The 21,154-nt window shown below is 36.4% G+C and overlaps 2 protein-coding genes across 3 annotated transcripts; both read right to left on the bottom strand.

The window, feature by feature from the left end:
* Positions 1–257: 257 nt before the first annotated feature.
* Positions 258–10,094, bottom strand: LOC125475955 (rho GTPase-activating protein REN1-like). Of its 2 annotated transcripts, XM_048581438.1 has the most exons (23): positions 9,905–10,094; positions 9,650–9,739; positions 9,413–9,505; positions 8,782–8,895; positions 8,575–8,642; positions 8,406–8,484; positions 7,571–7,718; positions 6,877–6,996; positions 6,398–6,475; positions 5,940–5,995; positions 5,767–5,845; positions 4,887–4,971; positions 4,179–4,422; positions 3,722–3,931; positions 3,200–3,523; positions 2,958–3,007; positions 2,602–2,662; positions 2,446–2,529; positions 2,174–2,287; positions 1,922–2,091; positions 1,660–1,729; positions 1,153–1,317; positions 258–844 (listed from the first exon to the last, which is right to left on the bottom strand). In XM_048581438.1, the coding sequence occupies exons 2-23, from the start codon at positions 9,677–9,679 to the stop codon at positions 494–496; spliced, it is 2,793 nt and encodes a 930-aa protein (XP_048437395.1). In that variant the 5' UTR covers positions 9,680–9,739; positions 9,905–10,094; the 3' UTR covers positions 258–493. The 2 variants fall into 2 exon arrangements, with proteins under 2 accessions (XP_048437395.1, XP_048437396.1); XM_048581439.1 differs by lacking the exon at positions 9,905–10,094 and having other exon boundaries at positions 9,650–9,888.
* Positions 10,095–17,838: 7,744 nt separating this feature from the next.
* LOC125476084 (BURP domain-containing protein 3-like) lies at positions 17,839–20,079 on the bottom strand. Its single transcript, XM_048581817.1, has 4 exons — positions 20,041–20,079; positions 19,792–19,909; positions 19,381–19,471; positions 17,839–19,254 (listed from the first exon to the last, which is right to left on the bottom strand). Exons 1-4 carry the CDS (start codon positions 20,077–20,079, stop codon positions 18,471–18,473), a joined length of 1,032 nt encoding a protein of 343 aa, XP_048437774.1. The 3' UTR covers positions 17,839–18,470.
* Between the last annotated feature and the right edge of the window lie 1,075 nt (positions 20,080–21,154).

Below are 21,154 nucleotides of genomic sequence, written 5' to 3'. Positions count from 1 at the left end.
TATGATGTTAAAATAGTTCCAATATTAAAAAAAAAATAGTTCCAATATATAGATTGGATGTTAAGGTCCTATCTGGTGTTCTGGGTTTGAAACTCTCTCTCTAAATTATTGTAATAGTTTCGAACTCTCTCCTCTCACCCTAATATGAGTCATGACGATATTTCAGCAATGGGCGATTGCATGATGACTTTTTTGGAATATGGATAACGAACTTACTTTGTAAAATCATTTGATATCAAGTTCAACACTGAGACCCAGAAACTTCAACTTGTGTTCAAAATTTATGAGCATATATCCTAAGCAACTGGAACAAAAATTGCATATTCATTCATCCATACAGATGCAACGCCCGCAAATAACTGAGCAATTTGGGTGTGCCTGCCAGCATAAATGAACAGTTTGGGGTTGCAAATAAATCAGTTTTACAACAAGGAAATGCTTCATCTGTACACACATCCCTCTCGTCCTTCACGGAACAAATAAACTTTTGTTATCATCTGCTGTCCGTCCTCGGAGAAGTTTTCAGTTTACTACCCTCTACAAGTCGACCCTTCTCCACGGATACAGATAAATGGCTTTCTGATTTTCCTCTGCCCAGGTTATGCTGCTGCTGTTGGCTTTCTGATCTCTTTCCTCCTCTCTCTGAATGACTCTCCGCCTTCCTAAGTTTCTCTGGCTTTTCCGAGGTTTCATAACTCTTGTCGTATTGGAGCGACTGACTTTTATCCAAACTTTGAGCAGGACCGCGGCCTTGAATCTCATTTGCTATTTGGCTCCGCCGCTCCTTCAATAAATTCAGTCGTGATGTCAACTTTGTTATTGCTGAAGTTGCGGAATTACCTCCCTGTTATGCCACAGACAAAGAGGTATGTAACTATTTCTACCCTTCTATCTAATCACACAAATAAATCAGCTCAGCAAGCAAGCATTAGTAAAAATACAAAGCAACAAGTAGAAACATAGACGTTTTCTAGTCCTTTCAATCCGCGTTGTAATCCTCCCCCCATTATTCCAAGTTGCAATCCATAATAGTAATCGACATCATCAAAACGAAAGACAGAATGCATATGTGCAATGTGGAAAGCGAATCTTCATTTTAATGGTAATCTGGTTAAAATTTTATTGAACCAGAACTAATATGACCGATCTTACCTCAACCCCACCGCCTTTCTTGGAGTTGGTTGAAGCTGTAGGCTTGGCTACCACTGTCTCTACTGCAGAAGAATCAACTGGCGGCGCAACAGACCGAGAGTTGCTTTTGTTTGCTGCATCTGTTTTCTTTCCATTCACATTTTCCGTTCCATCTTGATGAGTATCCTGTTGAACATACCCTAATATTAGTTCAAACATAGTTATTCCTTTAACGAATCCACTTTAGCACAAACTGCTCGCTAAGTTCATCCTACAAGTTTTATAAAGGCTTAATTTCCTTTTCTATTCTACTTTGAACTCATTTAAAGTGAAGAGAGGAAATTCGGACTCGGGTGCATAGGTGGGAACACATCTGCTCTAGCCAATGTGACTACGCCCATATCTGCTTCTAAAGGCTCAGTTTAGCTAAAACATAATTGGACCGGTTGCAAGACCAAAATAATACAAAAAATAAGTTAACCACGACATCTATTCATGTCGATATCTCAAATGTCAAAATAAATGTACCTTGCTTCTTGACGATTCGAAATGGGAAGGGACTATGTTTTCACTGTCCTTCTGTCTATCTGTTGTGTGCCTAAAAATGACAGAAAAGGGGACAAAGAAAGTGCCATTGAGTCATCACAGGAAAACTATGTCTGCATTCATGTAACTTGCATTCGAAGACTTGTAAGCATTAATTGTTATAACCACATATCACGAACTCTCTTTGACAAACATAGAAGAATGATCTAACAAGAAAGCATCATGAAATAACAAAAGATCTCACTGTTTTGCTTGATGATCACCACTATTTCGGGATGGAATGGAAGCATCAGACATAGAGCCACGGTTTCTTTCACGTTGTTGATTAAGCTGCACGCCTAGATCATCAACCTTCTTCTTCAAGTTGGAAACATTCTCTTCTGCCTGAGCTATTTCAATAAGATCTGCCCTTGTCTATATAGCACATATGCAAGTTAATATTTTGTTGCATGATAAAAGCTCTTATGCCATAACAATTTAAGGGCACAATACTAACTTTTTCATCAACTGTGGCTAAATTGGGCACACGTCCCCCCGACATTTTTAGTCCTGCTTCAAGAGCTGCTGTTAAATCCTTCTCCTTCTGTAACTGTTCCTGTAGTCTCGCCACCTACAAGGACGTTTAATGCCCAATATCAGTATTAACTTCATTCATCTTGGTTAATCACTTAATAACCATTAATAATAATCGAACTAGCATTATATTCTACGGATGCAGAAGCGTGTTTAGATAAATAAGAAAAATTGTTCTCTCAGTATGGAATTTACATCTTGCTTGAGAGCTAGGCGACGCTCACGCAAGGCCGTCTTCTCTCTCTCCAGACTTGCTTGTAGAGCAGCATTCCCTTCAACCTGTAAAGGAAACTGACAACTAACTTAACAATTCCAAACAACTTGATACGGTGTAATTGGATAGTGAGATACCTCTTCTGCAATTCTGTTTTCTAACTCAGATTTAGTCCTCTCGAGATTCTGGATTTCAGCCCTTTATACAGGAGGAAAAATTAGATGTTAGAACAAAACCAATGACGCGAAGAGAAGCTTCAAAAATTAGAAGTTCACTGCATCCTAAATGTTAACACTAATGGATCATCTTGAGAAAGTAAAACACTGACACACTTTGGAAAAAATGTACTACTGATGCATGCTCATGTGCGTGCACGCGTGAGCCTGTATGTATGAAGTGTGCAATGCAGGGCATCCACTGACAATGAAAAAGATTATAGGCAAATCTCTATGAGGGAAAGAAACTCTTCAGAGATGGAATTTGCATCACTTACTCTTCCGCAAGGCTGTAATCAATGGATTCCATGGAAAGGTTCTTCCTTGCCTGAACCAGAAATCCCCCCACCCGCCAAAGGAAAAAACGAAACTCAATTAACAAAAACTCTCTGAATTGGAGACGGTTTATGGGAAAATTGCAAGTCCCTTCCCAGATAACATAATCTAGGAAGGTATAGATAATGATGAAAGGCCAAATAAGCAAAAGACTGTATCACCAGTCCAGTAAACATAGACTTACAGCCATACGTCCCCAACCAGTACGATTCCTAACATGCCCAGATCCATTGGATATAGATGAAGATTTTTGAATAGATGGGGATGGAAGAACATGATCGGGTGGCTGTTGCCGTGAACTTATTTCTCTAGAAACCTCTTCTACTACGGCAGACTCACTAGCCTGCTCTGGCGCATTAGTTTTGCTTGAACTCAGTTTATTCTCACTGCTCTCTAAAGCAGGTTGAGGCTGCAATATTTTAGTTGAGCTTGATGACAACTTCTTGTGAGCTTTACCATCGTTGCCTCCATGAGGAGACTTCATGCCTGGTCTTAAACCGTCACCATCCTGCAAAGAGTGAATATGTTATACACGAATCTCCAAGTTTTTCTGGCAACAGACTAGGAACAAACAGTAAGACAAGAACAAAAAGCAGAATGCTAACGCTAATGTCTGGCACTAATAATTTAACCAACTTGAAAGCACCAAATCTCAACCACAAGGTCTGGCACTAAAATATATTGAAGGACTAAATATGTAACAAGCCTTATTATCATGCAGATCATTGTCTTCAGATTCACCACTCTCACTAAATGTTCCATCTCCATCAGAAACACTTTCAACATCTTCATCCTCTGTTCCTGCATCAGTTTCATCATCTTCATAGTAATCATCATCATCATCAGTTGCCCCCTCAGTCTCACTTTCACTATCTTCTGTGTCACTGTATAGTTCCGGGGACAAGGGACCACCTTCCTGCAAATACATGGAGAAAGAACCAACTCGGTTCAACTTCCTAATTATGAAATATTCTCAACATCATAACTAAACAGAAATCCGGAGTCCAAACTATTGATGTGAAATAATTCTAGAGTGAGCTAGTCGATAAACTTCTATGAAAAACAACACTGAATAGAATATACTCGCAGCTCAAAACCAGCACAAAGTAGAAAGTGTTATCGTTAAAGTAATGGTAAAAGGTAAAAGGATTGTTCGAGTGTACCCCAAATATGTGATTATACTCCTCCAACAAAGTTATAACAATTGCTTGAGCATGATTAGCGGCAGCAGCAGCTTGCAATAGTTGAACAGAACCATCACCCCCCACATCAAAATCATTGTCAACTTCACAATCCCCAGCTAAGAGTGGACGAAGAAGTAAAGGAGCCATACAAGCTGCCACAGCAGAGCAGCTCATTCGGTTCACAGCTTTCTGAGCAGCCACACTTTGCATCATCAAAAGAATTCTGAACCGGAAAAGGATACAAATTAAATTTTGACAAAGTATAACCGGGCATTATGTGAATGCAAGATAGTAAAGAAAGAGAGATAACGCAGGGAACAAAAAGGAAATCTCCCAAAACTGGTGTCCAAGTAGGAGATAACTGAAGTTTATGCAAGCAAATGGCTTAACTACAGCTAAGGAGTCTCGCTAAAAGAAAATTATTTCTAGTAACCTTCTCTAGCACTATAATTCGCACTGCACAAGCATGTTAAAACTTCTTTACAGGAGGCGCTTGATACTTAAAGAAACGAGGAAAACAATCTAAATGTCAAATAATTAACAAACGAAAGCAATAATCTATTCAATCAAACACGGAAAAAAAAGAAGATATCCTAGCGTTAGATACTCAACTGCATGTGCAAAACACACTCGTACACAAAACGGAACTAAACCAAAACTCAGATAACGAAGTAACATAAAACTAACCTTTGCAGTAAACGGCGATTTGGCTCTGGGAATGTATCACATATTGTCGTGCGCATAGCATTGACTCTACCACCACGATCATTAACTAATCATTGGGAAATTTGTATTAAGGAATTAGAACAACAGTAACATTAATTTAACACTCAAATGTTGCGTAGAAGACAGACACACATAGACCCAAAGGCCAAATTGAAGCGCTTGACAATATAAAACTTCCCCTCTCAGGAAACACCCATTGACATTTAGGCATAAGTCAAACTCCGGGAACTTTTGTGTAAACAACAAACTCCAATTTATCGTTCTCTATCTGACACGACAACCAAATAGGAAGGGATGGTTCTTGACACAAGTCTAACTAGAAAAAGATCTGTCTATAACTTTGAGACGTGGGAAAATGGACATTCCCTGAGCAAGTAAGATTTAGTAATAACAAAATACCGAACTGAGCTTTATAGTATTAGTTTCCAACCACTATGCTTCAAATAATTTTCTTTCCACTCCAATTTCAAAAAACATAAACAAAAAAGATCCAGGAAACCTCCCATCCCCGTTATTGCCATTTAGTAACCTGGGTTTTGAGCCAACATCTTGAAGCTCGATTACTCTTTTCTTTGTTTTCCTTGTTAGAATATAGAAACTCTAATGATTGACTTCAGGCCAAGAAAGAATGTAGCTAGGCTAAATGAGGCTTCATTTGGGTTGGCCCTAATATGAATGACAAGACTGATGCATATTATAAAATGATATTAAGAGACTGTTAAAAGAATTAGCAGTTCTATGTGAGAGTTTCTTAGCCAGACTTTACGACACAATAAATATCATAACTAATCGAAAAAGTACAAAGTAACAGATGATATAGTTTAAATCAAATGTACCATACCAGATTTACGAAAGGCTTCTAACAGTGCATTACAGCAAGATGCAGGGACAGGGGGAGATGGCAACTCCCGGAGGACATACTGGAAATTTGCATCAAGAAAGAAAATATATAACCTTCAGAACATTCTATAATCTACACGAAGAAATCAACATTTAATTGAGAAAAATAGGTACCTTGACACAATCAGCAATAACATGTGCGTCCTCCTGAGGAGAAAACTCAGTTTTCCCTGATGCATAAAAACACAACCCAAAAATATCTCAGATATCAAAAAGGATCATTATTTAGAATTTTTTTCCACTAATACAACTCCACAAACCACAAGTGATAAATTGAATTTAGATTCTAGAGTTTCAATTAAAACAGCCAATCCTGAATAAAAATATACAGTTTGGATTGTTGAAAAAAATACGAAGATATATAATCCATAACCTTATTTGAGGGATCCTTCAATAGAAGGGACAGTATATATAAATGGTGTGTGTGTATATATATATATATACGTATGAATGTATGTATGTATGTATGTATGTATATAGTTCATAACAGCTCCATTGAACAATAAATGTATAACTTAAAAAAAAAATGTTGATAAACACCAAATATTATTAAAAGGGAAAGAAACACTAACCCTGTTCATACTCTCTTATTCTACTTTGAACATCTTCAACATCTGCAGCTTGTCGTAAGATCCCTTCTACTTTGACTCCTAATTATATCAAATGATCAGACACATATTTCAAACAAGAAAAGAAATTAATCTATTTCGAAACCAGTGATGGCCGAGGTCACACAGACTTAAGATTGCTCATAGTCAAATTACAAGTACCATCAGTTGACAGCTTCCCCTTAAGAGCCTTCAGTATAAGTATGTAAAATTATTAGGTCTTAGACATTAATACCTATCATATGCAACGGATATGCATTAAAAGAATACATCCAAATCAAAAGACTAGCTTCCAATTAAGGCTTCTCAGACGGTGCAGGCATTAACAATGTTCAATATACTACAAGAACTGGGGGTCGGTGCACTCGACTGTATATATGTATGTTATTAAACCACCAAGGTAAGTTGAAATGACATCTGATAGTGAGATATGGAGAACCCACCATATTCTTCTACGAACCTAAAGGCTTTTTCCAAGAAAGATGGAGCTCCATCAACATCTTCCAAGGCCAGTAGAACAGGCACTCCAACGACTGTAGATTTCACTGGCTTCTTATCCTTTGCTGTAAAAGAAATACAGACAACAACAATATTTCAGTGAGGTGGTACAAGGATAGCAAGAAAAAGTTTTAAAAAAAAATCCAATGCAAGGCCCGATCGTAAGAAAATCCGTATCTGAAGATACTAGCTAAACAATCTGACAGGATTTTATACTCGGTTGGGTAGCCATGATGCAGACTGAGTACCACAACACTAAATATCATGTGGCAAAACATTCTACATATAAAAACACAAGTCGACTCTTTGTATTCAGCTGTCTAATTGAATTTGTATAGTGGCTTGAAGTTATTTCAATACTTGACTACTTTTGCTATCTTACCATATTGTTTGCGCTTGAACTCTAAGTTAAATAAATATACTTGAAGTTTTCTCCATTTTTCTTAAAACGTACGAAATTTCATTTCTGGTATACCACATAAAGTTGATATAATAGACTGTCAGGTAATGTACGATTTAACACCAAATACTGGTTCAATGAGACTATGCAAACAGCTGAAAGAAAAATGTACACCAGATGGCATAAACATGTGCAGTAGTAAACGGTATGTAAGGAGAGTCACTATAAGAAGAGCATACACTGGTCCGCAGAACCATCAACAGCCTCAGTCTTATCATTCCCTAACGTTCCATTTTGCCCCATAGCATGACCACCACCACTTGGGGCTTGCGCCAACGCATTTTCAAGTGCAGTCTTCCACTCATGTAAATCTTCCAATGTTTCAGCCTGCAGAAGAGGTAATACACAACAAATCAGCAGAAGATAGCAAGATCAACTTCACCTCCATACCTAACTTTTGGCCAAAAGGATTTCACAAGTCAACTTTTTTTAACCAACTTCTCAACGTTTTCCACAAAAATAGAGTGTTATGCATTTTTCTTTACAAAAGAATATCTCAATGAACTTCTATGAAATGGTTAAAGGAATTCAGCCCCACAATGCTGTGTCCCCAACAAGTAGTGCCTCCTTGAAGTCCTAACTTGGCCACACAACTAATGTAGTGTCCCAACAAGCTTGAAATGTGGTTATGATAGGATATGATAACACCAAATAAGACCTAAAGTCAAATAATCAACAAACATTTACCTTCTTTAAAAGGAATATGGAAAAAAATGTACTCAGATTATCATCGAAACAATTAATCATCATCCTTATAGGATGACAATTTTATCATGCATAGAATACAGGACTTTGAACACAGAAGATTTTACTGACAGAAAATCTTTATCCATAAGCGAACAGATTTATGTGAGGAATTTGTTTTCCGAGTCAGTTGAATATATTCTTTTATGTGGATGTTATCAGTAGAAACTGTTGTGACTTGCGCAAATTAACTTTCTTATTTATAAAAAAGTAGTTGTAAATCTAAAAATTCAACCAAGCGAAATAATAGGGATAAAAGGGAAAGCACACCTTAAGTGTGAAGGCTCGTCCATCACGGCCATCTGGAAAGAGCACGGTCAAGAGTTTCTTGTCTGCTTTGACAACCACACTAGAAAAATTGTACAATTAAAAGACGCGAGGTTAGCAGTAATACAAGAGCAGAACAGCAGATAAATACAATTCAGAATTACAAGCCAACCTGCCTGAATTGTTGAGGTCAATACCACCCAGGGTCAAGTTCACTTCACTCCCCTTTAGAGCAGCACTCTGGCAACGTAGAATTATGGTAAATGAAACATTAGGAAGGAGAGAGAGAGAGAGAGAGAGAGAGAGAGAGTAATAATGTCTACAAGAAGAACAGATGCAAGCACATGCACACACTATTACCGGACAAAGAATTACTTACTGGATCACTTCTGAAGAAAACGAGTGATGTGCGAGTTAGGATAAACCATCTTTTCTTCCAGGACGTCCACCCAATTCCTTTGGATGATATAAATAACGGTCCACTCTTGAATATCTGCAAAACAGCTTAACTTCAGAGGGCATAGTTTTACTTTGGTTAACCAAGAGATAAAAAAAAAGAAAGAAAAAGATATTACACGACAATGAATAGCATAGGATATTATTTCACCCTCTTGCATCTAAATTATCCACGAGCACTTAGTCTCGAATGCTCTTGTCTTTTCACAAATGGTATAGGTCTATTAGAATGGTCAGTTGAAAAGCTTAGACTGTGCAACAAGATAAAAACTACAATTCTGTGGCATTGCAATCATATGTTGTTAATCCTTTTTACAAAACTTTGTCCTTGAAATTTTAGCTGCAAGAAATATATGCACACGAGGTAACATCACAGGTTCTGCCAAGCACAGGACTAAGTTTCCATATGAGCCGATCACAGTAATGGTGAATGATAAAAATGAAAATTAGATTTTGATGAGCACACCGATAACAGGTTAATGCGAACCAGGGATAGTATAAATGTAAACATTTTCATCCACGCTGATGTTATGATTGAATAAAAATGACATTACCGTGTTGCCACCACGAGAAGGCTGAGATTCAGGTGGGCCAGGGCTACCAGATGGGGGAGGAGGAGGCGGAGGAGGAGGAGCATCGCCTTCTCCCTGAAACACAAAACAATCCGATAAATTTCCTTTTCAATTTGCCTAACAATTAAAATGCATGTGCAATATTTATGTGGATACATATAGATCAAAGCTATTAGAAAAAGGAAAGCAGCATTTGTAATGAAACCAAAACTTATATACCTGAGGCGCATTGGTGATTCGGTTAGTCATCCTTTGATGGATTCCAGAGTTACAGAATCATATTCGACACGGATCAGCACCAACCGGTTCCTACATTGGTAAAAAACTCAACAATGTAATTCAAACCATCAAACCCAGAAACCAAATTCAACACAAACCCACAAAAGCAACAACATTTCTCATCGAGCAATCAAACCCAGAATCCATTTTTCAAATAAGAAAAAACCCAACTCCCAAAAATCACAAAAAATGTACCTTGTATAGAAATCGAAACGTGGGTTGTTGTTGTTGGATTGGAAAGAGAAAGGCGATGATGGGATCCCTTTCTTTTTCTTTTAAATTTATTTTGTTTTTGCTGACAGATTAGAGACAGAGGGAGGGAGAAATTGTCGTGTTGTTGTCACCAACAGGAACAGACACAGAACAGAGAGAGAAAGAAAGCAGGGGGGGTGTGGGTGTGGGTGTGGTGGTTGGTCAAGCAGGACCCCAAAGAGAACGGGCCCTCCGTACACCTATTCTTGGTCAGTCTTTCCTTCGAACGTGTTGGAGGGAAAAACGTGCAGGGCTCCCCTCGGTTTTTTTTTTTTAAAAGGTTTCGATTGTGCTGACACGTGGCCTTACTTCCCCTTGATCACGTCCTTAAGACATGGCCAACTGGATAACTTAACACATTGTTGCTCTAATTGTATTTCTTAACATTTGGACATTGTTAATCAAACGGTTAAACGGTATCTGATTTGACTGACTTTTAGCATAATTAATTTAATCTTTAAACGGTGATGGATTATAGCAAATATGCAGATTATGTTCATCAAATAACATTACATATAAAAAGAAGAGTCAATAATATAAGATGAAAAGTTCAAGTAAGAGAGTTGTTAGCATCATCTTGCAAATTTTTTAGAAAACTGCTTCGAAAGATCTCTCTTTTAAGTAATGCTGCGGTTGATCCATTCAGGCATCCAAGCCCACCCATACCTGCCTTTGAACACCAGGCACCAACACAACTAACCTGTACGGACAAACTGGATAAGATTGAAAGGACAAGGATTGTCGGCCTTCCCGTGCTCTTTGTTTGTGTAGTTACGGTTAAGCCACGTCAACATTTTATATTACTATTTATTTTTATCTTATTATTTCTATAAAAAAATGTTTATGTGCCTTAACCGTGACCACACAAAACAGGAGGGTACGGGAGGGCACCGAAAGTGGGAGGGCATACAATTCTTGTCTAGATTGAAAGATGCCCAACATGTACGGACGGCACTGGAATGTAACTAAGCAACATTTGAAAGATTGGAGTTTTAACGAAACATTTTTGTTACTGTTCACTTTTAACAAAAAATATATTTTTAGTCTAAAAAGTCATTCCTGATACTATGCACTTATAACACATTTTTGTATTTTTGGTTGAAACTCAAAGTTTTCAAGCCATTTTCATTAGTTTTCATTTGAAAGATAGGGCCAGTTGAGTTAATTGATAAATTTGGTTAAAATTTTATACAATGACTCCACATTATTTAGGCTAATCACTTTATTTGGTTGACATATATCATCATATACAGTATATTTATACATTTAATTGTAGTAAACCGGTAAGGTTTGTAGGTTAAATAATTAGTGATTAAGGGAATGAAAATTAGTGAGAATCGAACCCTTACAAGAATGAATATACATAATTATTTTTTCCCACAGTTCTACTGCAACAAAGCGTTATTTTCCTTACAAGATTATATTTAGAAAAGAAAAAAAGTCTCTTTTTTAACTATAAAAAATACACGTTTAAGAAAACAAGTATTTTTACACAACAAACATTTAAGAAAACATTTTTTTTTTAAGTGGTTTGTAGTTCAATTGATTAATGTTTCGTGTTTAAATTTTTCTCTTTATAATAAAATTTAGATTCTATCGTTTGTCAAAAAAATACACATTCTTTTTTATGTAAACGATGTATTTATACCAAAGTACTAATCCACAGAGTCCACGTTTATATGAGTGTATTTGTCGAGTTGAGAGAGCATTTGAGCCACAGCTTTTGTAGGAGCCAAATATGACTCCGAATTAAAGGCGCCAATCCGCGCAACTTTTGGAAGACAAATAATTGTTTGCGCTGATTTTGGCGATTGCCCATGATGCTGATGCCACCCCGAATAAAAGGGCCCTTGTGAGCGTAAAAGTAAAACCACATCACCACGATATGAAGCAAAATCCACTGTGTGCCTTTTTTTAATAAAGAACTTTAATAAAAAATTTCTAGTACGGTTCATTTTAATGAAAAATTATATTTTTACATTAAAAAGTCAATCATGATACTATTTAATTTACCTTTTATTTTGTCTTTAATGTTAAAACTCAAATTTTCAAGTCATTTTCATTAGTTTTCTTTTCTTTTCTTTTTTTTTTATCAAAGATTCAAATTTAACATCTCTTCTTATATTGTTAAAAAACAAAAATGATTTTACTACAAATATTGATAACATATTAATTATAAAAAAGGCGATATAATAGTCACTTAGTAGTTAGTACTACGGTTTAGTGATATTCCTCTTCACTTGTAAGTGAGAGGTCTTATGTTCGATTATTGACAAAGGTGAATTTGAACCATATTATTGCTAGCCTATTGTAAGGATAAGCCCACCCCGTTCCCCCTCAGCACTTTAGTGTCCGAAGCCTAAGGATAAATCTATAGAGCCGTTGATTGGTGTGTAAAAGAAATCATGACTATTGGTTTGTGTGTGGTAGGCCAAATAAATAAGTCAATGGAGACCGTTGAATTCAATTTATGTGGCCTAGATAAATTGATCTTTAGATTCCAGACACTAAGATCTGGAGCAGATCCAATTCCACCATCATTGTCCCCTTTCTGCTTGTGGTGGTAAATTTGTAATCAATTGGCACATAAAGTAGTTCAGGCATCATCATTCAAAAAGTGACCCCAAATTGGGAGTACACATAGTACATAATGATAAGGGAACTGAATTCTCTCCATATCCACCAAACCTGAGCCACCTAATTAATTAATCCTGTAATACCTTTAAAATTTAAAATGTATAAATATGTGGAGTAAATCGAGAATAAATAGATTTATGATTATGAAAATTTGATTAGAGAAATTTTAGAATTTTGTTACTAGAAATTATTATAATTTACGTCATAAAATTTATCGATAAGAGAAAAAGATAAAAATGCCCTAGTTGGTTTAGCGTAATTAGATGAGGACATATTTTATCTTTATTTGGATAGAGGACGACCTTATGAGCGCCTAGGTGAAAACCATTCGTGAAAAGAGATGTGCCACGTGTGTGGCTGGGATGAAAAGAGGAAAAAAAAAAAGTGGGGAGATGGCATTGGCGGAGGGGGGGTTACAACTTAGGCCATCTCTAACCGAAGGGTACAGAGGGCTAGAGGGTCGAAAATCGTCTCCAACCGAGGGCTAGGCGAGAAGGCTCATGGGCCCCATGATATTTGAAAGGGCCAAAGGGCTGGCTGGAATTTTTTTTAATACTATCAGTTTTGCTATCAATTATAACCGATATAAATAAAAGAAATAGTGTCGGTTATAATCGACACAAATAACATGGAAAATTTTGATTATAACGACTAGCTGACGTCAGCTAGCCGTTATTTTTGAATTTTTTTTTTTTTACTTCATTTTTTTTCCTATAACTTCATTTTTTTTAATTCCATTTTTTTGCTATAACTTCTATTTTACAAAATTTGTTTCATATTTTTTTTCAATTCTATTTTTTTCCTATAACTTCTATTTTAAAAATTTGTTTCCTATTTGTTTCCCATAACTTCTATTTCACAAAATTTGTTTCATATTTTTTTTAATTCTATTTTTTTCCTATAACTCCTATTTTACAAAATTTGTTTTATATATTTTTTAATTCTATTTTTTTCCTATAACTTCCTAAGCTATTATACAACATTAAATTAAATTAAGTAACATGAAACAATATTAAACAATATAAAACAACATTAAATAACATTAACCAACATAAAAATTATACAACATTAAAATAACATTTAACAACATGAAACTTAAACAACATTTTTAAAAACATTTAACAACATAAAACTTACACGCCTACTCCATGCTTCTTTTGCCCCAACGATGTGCAACAAGATCCTGTTGTAGGTACTTGTTTGTGGCATGAAAATGTATCATTCTATAGCACCTCATGTACTTATTTATAGAGATACTACCAATTCTTGGATTGAAAGGCAAATTAGGCTCATCATATATTTTTGCACGAGCCCTTCTTGACCTATTTGGATCTTCTTGGTCGTCATCGGACTCTCCATCAATATACCCATCTGGCTCATCCTCCACTATCATATTGTGTAATATGATGCAAGACATCATGATGGAGTCCAAACTATCTCGACTCCACCCTTTTACCGGTTCACTGACGATCTTCCACCGTGCTTGTAGAATACCAAAAGCTCTCTCAACATCTTCTGGTATACCTCTTGATGTAAGGTGAACAACTTTTCCGCGTCATTCCTAGGGTTTGGAATTGCTTGGACAAGTGTCGCCCACTTTGGGTGTATGCCATCTGCCAAGTAATACCCCATATTGACGGCCGTTGATGTAGTAGTCAAGTTGAGATGCTTGACCTTCCGTCAGGCGATTGAAGAGGGGTAAACGCCCAAGAACTGTAATGTCATTTTAGGATCCAGGGACTCCAAAGAAAGCATGCCAGATCCATATGTCATATGAGGCAACCTCCTCTAACACAACAGTTGGCTTTCTCGACCTTCTGCTAAAGCCTCTTTGCCATCTGGTGGGACAGTTCTTCCAATCCCAATGCATGCAGTCTAATGACCCTATCATGCCCGGAAACCCACAGTCTTCATCTTTGCGAATGAGCCGAATCAGATCTTCTTGATTTGGCTCACGAAGGTACTCATCTTTGTAAACCTGAACAATTGTGTCACAGAATTGTTCAAGAGTATCAAGGCATGTAGACTCAGACATACCATGGGTTTCATCCATCGAATCAGCTGAAGAGTCATAGGCCATCATTCAGAGTGCAACAGTAACCTTCTGATGAGGTGAGAAACCAGGGCGCCCTGTTATGTCCCCTTTTTGTCGAAAGCATAGATTGACCTACTGGACATCACGAAGTAAACGCTCGAAGACATGACGCCTCATTTGGAAGCGACATCTGAAATCCTCTTCTGTGTACATCAAGTTAGGGTTGAAGTAGTTGTTCATCAGATTGGCATGCATCATCGCCCTGTTTCGTGGTTTGTAAGAGCAAATAGCAACAGAGCCACCTCATTGAGGTTGGCCCTCAGTTGGCTGACACACCATGACCGTAGCCATGGTTGCTGTTCTGTTTTGTTTGTTGCGCCTTACTTAAACTTCTTCATCAGACTCCTCATCTTCTCGTCTCATTTGCGCCCGTTTTTCTTGAATTGGATGAGGACCCCCGGTTGGAATTAGAAGAAGATTCAAAGTTGGAATTCATTGCAAAATTGAATTGAAAGAGATTGAATTCAAAGTTGTGTGAATTATAGTCCAATATCCACCCTATTTATAGCAAAAAAAAAAAAAAAAAAAAAAAAATTTCAAATCCAACGGCTATCTGATGTCAACATGATGTCAGCTACCAATGACTAGTTGATGTCACTTAGTTGTTGGATTTGAATTTAAGTTGTAGTTTTTAAATAATAAATTATGTTTGACCCTATGATCTTTTGGGCCTCGTTTGAAGACGGTTTTTTGTGACAATGCCAAAACGAGCTCTATGGCCCTATATTGTTCATTAAAATATTAATATCTTAGAGGGTCAGATGGCTAAAACGTGCCCTCTGGTCAGCCCTCGGTCGGACATGGCCTTACAAGGAATCCCACTGTCCCGAAACAAGGAAGCAGAAAAGGGGGGAGAGAACGGAAAAAAGAAAGGGGGACAAGGATATAAACTATGTATGAATATTTGAGAGAAGTCGAAGGAAATATAGAAGGCACCAGGAGAAGCAAAGAGAAATAAGGAATTAAGATGTTACTGGAAACTGAGAGAAAGGGGTACAACCATGTCGTTTGAATCATAACAGAAATATGATTGCTTTTGTAGAACGCAGCATAGGTAACGATTCCCATCTCTCTTTATTCCTTACATAGCTGCTTTGTATCAATCTTTCTTATTATTTTCAATTTTATACATTGGGTGTTATGATCAAATATCTTGTTCTAGGGTTTGGATTAAAAGGTCAAGTCTTGTTAATTGTGGAGTATAAACATGAAATCGAAGTTATAAACATGAATTCTGAATTGTGTGGAAACATTCTGAATATGTAATTTGGATTATAAGAGTATAGGTTCTAAATTGCAGGAAATTATTAAATCTTCACAGAAAAACTATGTTTCAAGTAGCCTATTTTGGCTTTTGATTTCTATGTCCTTATGGATTTCCTTTGAGCCAATATTATGTGGTTTAAAACTAGACATGTCCATGATCACAACCCACCTGATTTCACTTAATTCCATTGAGTATTGATATGTCAGAATCACATTCAAACTTGAGTCCCAAAGCTGCCAGACAGCAGCAAATACTGGGTTTCCAGTTTCGAGACTCTATTTTGAAACTTGCATAACTTTCAACTTAGAAACCTCCCGTTTTTCTACAAATCTTCTATGCTTTTGAAGTACACAAAACAAGCCTCGAAACTCATGTAAGTTTGCATCAACCGGTATAGTTATGAGTGTTCAAAATCAGGTTAATCTTGGTTGACTAAAACAGCTTTTCTACAGTTTTTGTGGAGAAGAGGTTGCTCCTTTGCAATGTTCGTTCTTCTCTAAATTTTAATTCTAATTTACTTATCGATATTGAGTTTATTAAATCACTTTATATGGTATGTATTGGGTTTCAAAGAACCATTTTCTTATACTATTATAAGCTCAATGACTTAATGTATTGATACACTTACTACGCCTATTGAAACACATAATCACTTATAGTCCAGAATTATTTCCATTCAAACGTATTGGTAATGATGAAATCAACCAAAATGGCATATGAATTGGGGGCTGTTAAATTAGTATTCCAAGTACTTTGACTAGGATTAAGTTCATGTCATGCATTTAGTAATGTCTTATATTGTCAAAATGGATTTAGCCATGTTGGTGGATCCATGTATTAGTAACTGAGAGCAATGCTTAGGAATCCAGGTAGAGGAAATACGACAGACATTTTTGGAGTTTGATTATACTAAACTTTGTGGAATGTTACCTTATCATTTATCTTATTGGTTGATTACTTGTGTACATAATTGGATTACATGAATGGTAATTGAATTAATGCTTTTGTTGGATGTCTTTTGGTGTGATTATGGCTTGCTTTGATATGAGATGGAATTCTTATCAGACTTTGTAATAACATGAGGTATGTTAGGGAACTATGAATGGCTTGATCCCTCCAAAGGGTACATAAGTAGTCTAACGAGAAGTTAGATGCAACCATAAAATAAATGAGATTAAATTTTAGTGGAAAATCGTCAAAGAAAGAAATGATAGAACGATTATTAACATAAAGGGTAACTATGACATTTTTGGTCTACCACTAAGGGTAAATTCCGAAATTAATTGGCAGGGCTGTACAAATCCGGACATTTGAAATTTGATCCAATATCTCCTCTTTAGACACCTGTCTAACTTTTAAAACAAATTTACTTAGTAATCAGCTTCTGGGGATCAAAGCGGTCTACTCAAGCTTATCATAAGGACTTCGGGTCCTTCTCAGTTAGAAATTTAGTTTGCAGGGCCTTCGCCATGTGCTTTCGAATGAAAATAAGGACCTTAACTTTATGGGACTCATTGGTAGCATCATCTAGGATGGCATCAAATAACTTTCTCGCCTTGAGGTGCATCTTGATATCTTGGGCCTACTTTAGTGTCAAAAATATTGAGAGGAGTGATGTCCAACTTGTTCAAGTTTAACATCCTTTCTACAGTAAAGGAAGTAAATTAAAACTTTAGATTTAATCAAAATGGACGTAAAATAACCAAACTAAAGGTTTGTTTTACAAGAAAACTTCAAGCTTCTATTTGGTGACTAAGATGTGAACTTCTGTGAGCTTGGACCAAAGATGTGAACTTCTGTGAGCTTGGATCAAAGATGTGAACTCATAGTGAGACACAAGTTCGTGGATCTAATTGGGCTTGGTTTTTGTTGTTTCTTGACTTAGAAAATTTGTAAAGTTAAGTAAGCTTGAAACTCAAAATGAATTGATTCAATTCATGTTGCTTAAATGAATTAGTTGGGCTCTTATTTGCATATTTGACTCAAATATGAAATTGGGCAAATTCAAGAATTGGGCTTTCGACTGGAAAACAAAAATTGTGCTATCAATGACCTATTCATCACCGATTAGTGGATGGACATAAACAAAACTCATATATTTTTCCTTTTCAACAAGCCTAAACTATTTTATTTTATATATACTCTATAATTATAATTGGGACATGTAGACCTGAGGACGTAAATAAGATAATGTTTAGATTATAACCAGTCCATATTATATAATTCTTAATTGCACATCATATTAATTAGCTCTTCCAATTTCCTTATTTACAAATGTTATACGAAAATTAGAACACTTCCATGTAAATAGCTCACTCCCTCACTATTCCACCTTTTAGTGTAGATAATATCGTTTGTTCAGGAAAAAAAAAAAAAATCAGTAGTCTCGGACATAAACAACTAACTGGTCAGTAATATGGTGTTACTTTTATTACTGGAGTACATACAAAACCCAGAACTTGTATGGGCTAAGTGATGGATCAGGTACAAGAACGATTGACGGATTCAACTCAATTAGGTTTTTGGTTTGGAACCCAAGTGACTTCCTTGACTTTAAGAAAATGGCAGATGGGAACGGTTCCTGGCTCAACTTTGAGCTCCTTGAAGGCATAATGATTAGGAACCCATCCAGATGTGTCTTCATGGCAGGCTGCCACTGCTTTAGCTTTTGTCCCATCAGCTCCTTGCAGAGGCACCATATAAGTCCTTGTTTTTTCAATTGCATGGCAGTAGAAGACGGCATACACATAGGCCACCTTATGGCACACCGTGAATTTGTTGCCTGCCAGCTCCTTCACTCCAGGAGTTATTGTGTACTTCTGTATCGGGGCAGCTCCATTTTTTTCCACCTCCGTCGCGATTGCTCGAACATTTTTTCCTAATATGGCAGTTGCAAAGTCAATCATCGATTCTAACGAGGTGGCACACTGTTTTGCTTCATTTCTCGCGACTTGATGTTCACATTCTTGAATAGTACTGTTAATCAGATTGGCTGCCGTGGACTCCGGTTTCACTGAGAATTTGTTGAGAATTTCTGGCAGTTTGCTTGATTCGAAGGGGATCGACTCAACAGTTTTGCGGGAAAGGAAAGGTGTGGTAATTGCAGAATTTCCTGCTAAGCGGTAATTCATTGTCGTGCCAGGATGAAGGTCCTTCTCCAAGAAGAAAATTGTTCCGGTTGGGTCGACTATATTTTCAGAGGCATCATCTGGGAATTCTTCTGCAACACCATTTTCAAAGGTATCAAATATTTCAGCATTTAAATGGAGCGTTCGCACCAATGGCAAATTTAAACTACATTATTACTAGCTCATTGTGAGGCTAAGCTCATCTTCTCCCCTTTAGTGTAAATAATATCGTTTGTTAATAACATAAAAAAAGGGAGCGTTCTCATATGTACCTCCGTAATCAAAAATGTACTTCTCATCTGCATCTTTTGGATAAACCCAATTCCCATCCTTTTGAACTTGGTTGTGAAGGATAACTCCCCCTTTCCCAACACTAATGAAGTCTGCAGAAATGTTCTCAAACATAAATCGAAAACAACTAAGATATTTTAGCAGGGAATCAGACATTTTCCAAACTTTACCCTAAGTTCTTTTTAAGAAGAAAAAAAATTTACGAAGATTGAAATTTTCAAACGAAAAGGTGTGCGCGAAAATGAATGGAAATGCATACCAACTTGCTTGACATACTAAAGTCGAACAAAATTGAACTATGAAAGTTCAAAGCAAGGCCGAAAATGAAAATTCATGTAAACCGCAACGATGAAGATTATTATGTAAAATGGTGGAAGATCTCTCTCTATGAGTACATATGAGTCGTACTAACCGGGCTTGACGAGTTGGCTGAGAAATTTGGGCATTGGTGTGTTTGGCAGGACGGAGTTCCAGTAAAGTTGAGGTGGTGGAACAGGTAAGGCAGCAGCATGGCTTCCCGCTAGTGTGAGCTGCATGCAAAATCTGAGCTATCCTTAGTAAAGAGTCTAAGAGCAATATAAAGAAAGTGTAATTAGTAATTAAATACGAGATTTATCAAAGTAAAATCATATCGAAAATTAAAACTTCAGAGCTCACTTACAGTAAGAAAAACAAAGAATATGGAGAGGAGGAACCCCATCATGAAGATTAAGGAATCTACAAATTTTGCAACGGAAGAGAAAACTCAAAGAGATGGATGGTAGGACAGTAGCAGAGATGGTTTCTGTGTTTATAGGGGGAATAAGAAATGGAGGAGTGAAATTGTCGGGATTAGGTGTAAACATGTAGCCTCTTCCATTGCCCCGTGTAAAGTTTCTCCAGCAACAGCAACGTAGAGCATGCATGCAGATGCAGTTGCAGTGGCCTGCGCTTTTCTTCTTTTGAAGATAAGGTATTTGTATTTTTGTGGGGAAAATGGAGAGTGGAATTAAGTGCATTAAATTAAGAGTAATATTAGGGAGATTAAATTTGGAAAACTAAATGATTAGTTGATGATTGGTTTATTACTTCAACGTTGATAGACATGCTTATTTCTATTGATGACATATCATTTAGTTTACAATTTTAGTCTCCAAATTTAGTCTCCCTAGCATTACTCTTAAATTGCTATGTAAACTAAATTTTTAGACTAAATTTACAAATCATATGATGTGTCACCAATAGGAAATAAGCATGTTAATTAACACTTAAGTAATAATACAATCATCAACAATCATGTCATATAGTTTATAAAATTTAGTTTAAAAGTTCTCTCTAGCATATTACCCCTTTAATTTAAGTTGTATTTTTTCTTAAAAGTGTTATTCTTACCATATTTTTTATATCACATTCATACCACCTCTCTAAGAAAGATGAAATCCACATGTGTTGGTGGACCCTATTTTTATTAAAAAGCTGGTTCAAATAATGAAAAATGTGAATGTAGTATAACTCTTTTTGCCTGAAAATTTTCTTCTTTTCAAGTTTCATTTATATGGGAAAAATAGAGAATGAATAATTTTTGGATTCTTACTTTGTTGATGAGCTCATTCCCCTATCTTCATCGTAGAATTCATATTCGGAACTGTTGTCATTTGAAGATCATCCCTAAAAAAAAAAAAATATATTGAAACTAGAGAGCATTTAGTTTTTCAAATGTGTTAAATAAATCAATAGTAGCGTGGGTACCAAGTAACATGTTAATGGTGAACTGTCCATTTATTCGATATATTCGA

The sequence above is a fragment of a genome, unplaced genomic scaffold, assembly GCF_019419815.1.
Source record: "Pyrus x bretschneideri cultivar Hongxiangsu unplaced genomic scaffold, Pyrus_bretschneideri_v1 Contig17, whole genome shotgun sequence".
NCBI lineage: Eukaryota > Viridiplantae > Streptophyta > Magnoliopsida > Rosales > Rosaceae > Pyrus > Pyrus x bretschneideri.
Note: the sequence above shows the minus strand (reverse complement) of the source record. Positions and strands in the feature narration are given on the sequence as shown.

What these genes read in the sequence shown, in the direction of transcription:
- LOC125475955 (XM_048581438.1), bottom strand. Translation starts at nt 9,679, where the DNA reads ATGACTAACCGAATCACCAATGCGCCTCAG. An exon ending in GACGAGCCTTCACACTTAAG is followed by an intron (nt 7,719 to 8,405) that starts GTGTGCTTTCCC and finishes CCTCTTCTGCAG; the next exon opens with GCTGAAACATTGGAAGATTT. An exon ending in AGAAAGGCGGTGGGGTTGAG is followed by an intron (nt 845 to 1,152) that starts GTAAGATCGGTC and finishes GTGGCATAACAG; the next exon opens with GGAGGTAATTCCGCAACTTC.
- LOC125476084 (XM_048581817.1), bottom strand. Translation starts at nt 20,079, where the DNA reads ATGGGGTTCCTCCTCTCCATATTCTTTGTTTTTCTTACT. An exon ending in TATTCTTTGTTTTTCTTACT is followed by an intron (nt 19,910 to 20,040) that starts GTAAGTGAGCTC and finishes TTTTGCATGCAG; the next exon opens with CTCACACTAGCGGGAAGCCA. An exon ending in CAGCCAACTCGTCAAGCCCG is followed by an intron (nt 19,472 to 19,791) that starts GTTAGTACGACT and finishes ACATTTCTGCAG; the next exon opens with ACTTCATTAGTGTTGGGAAA.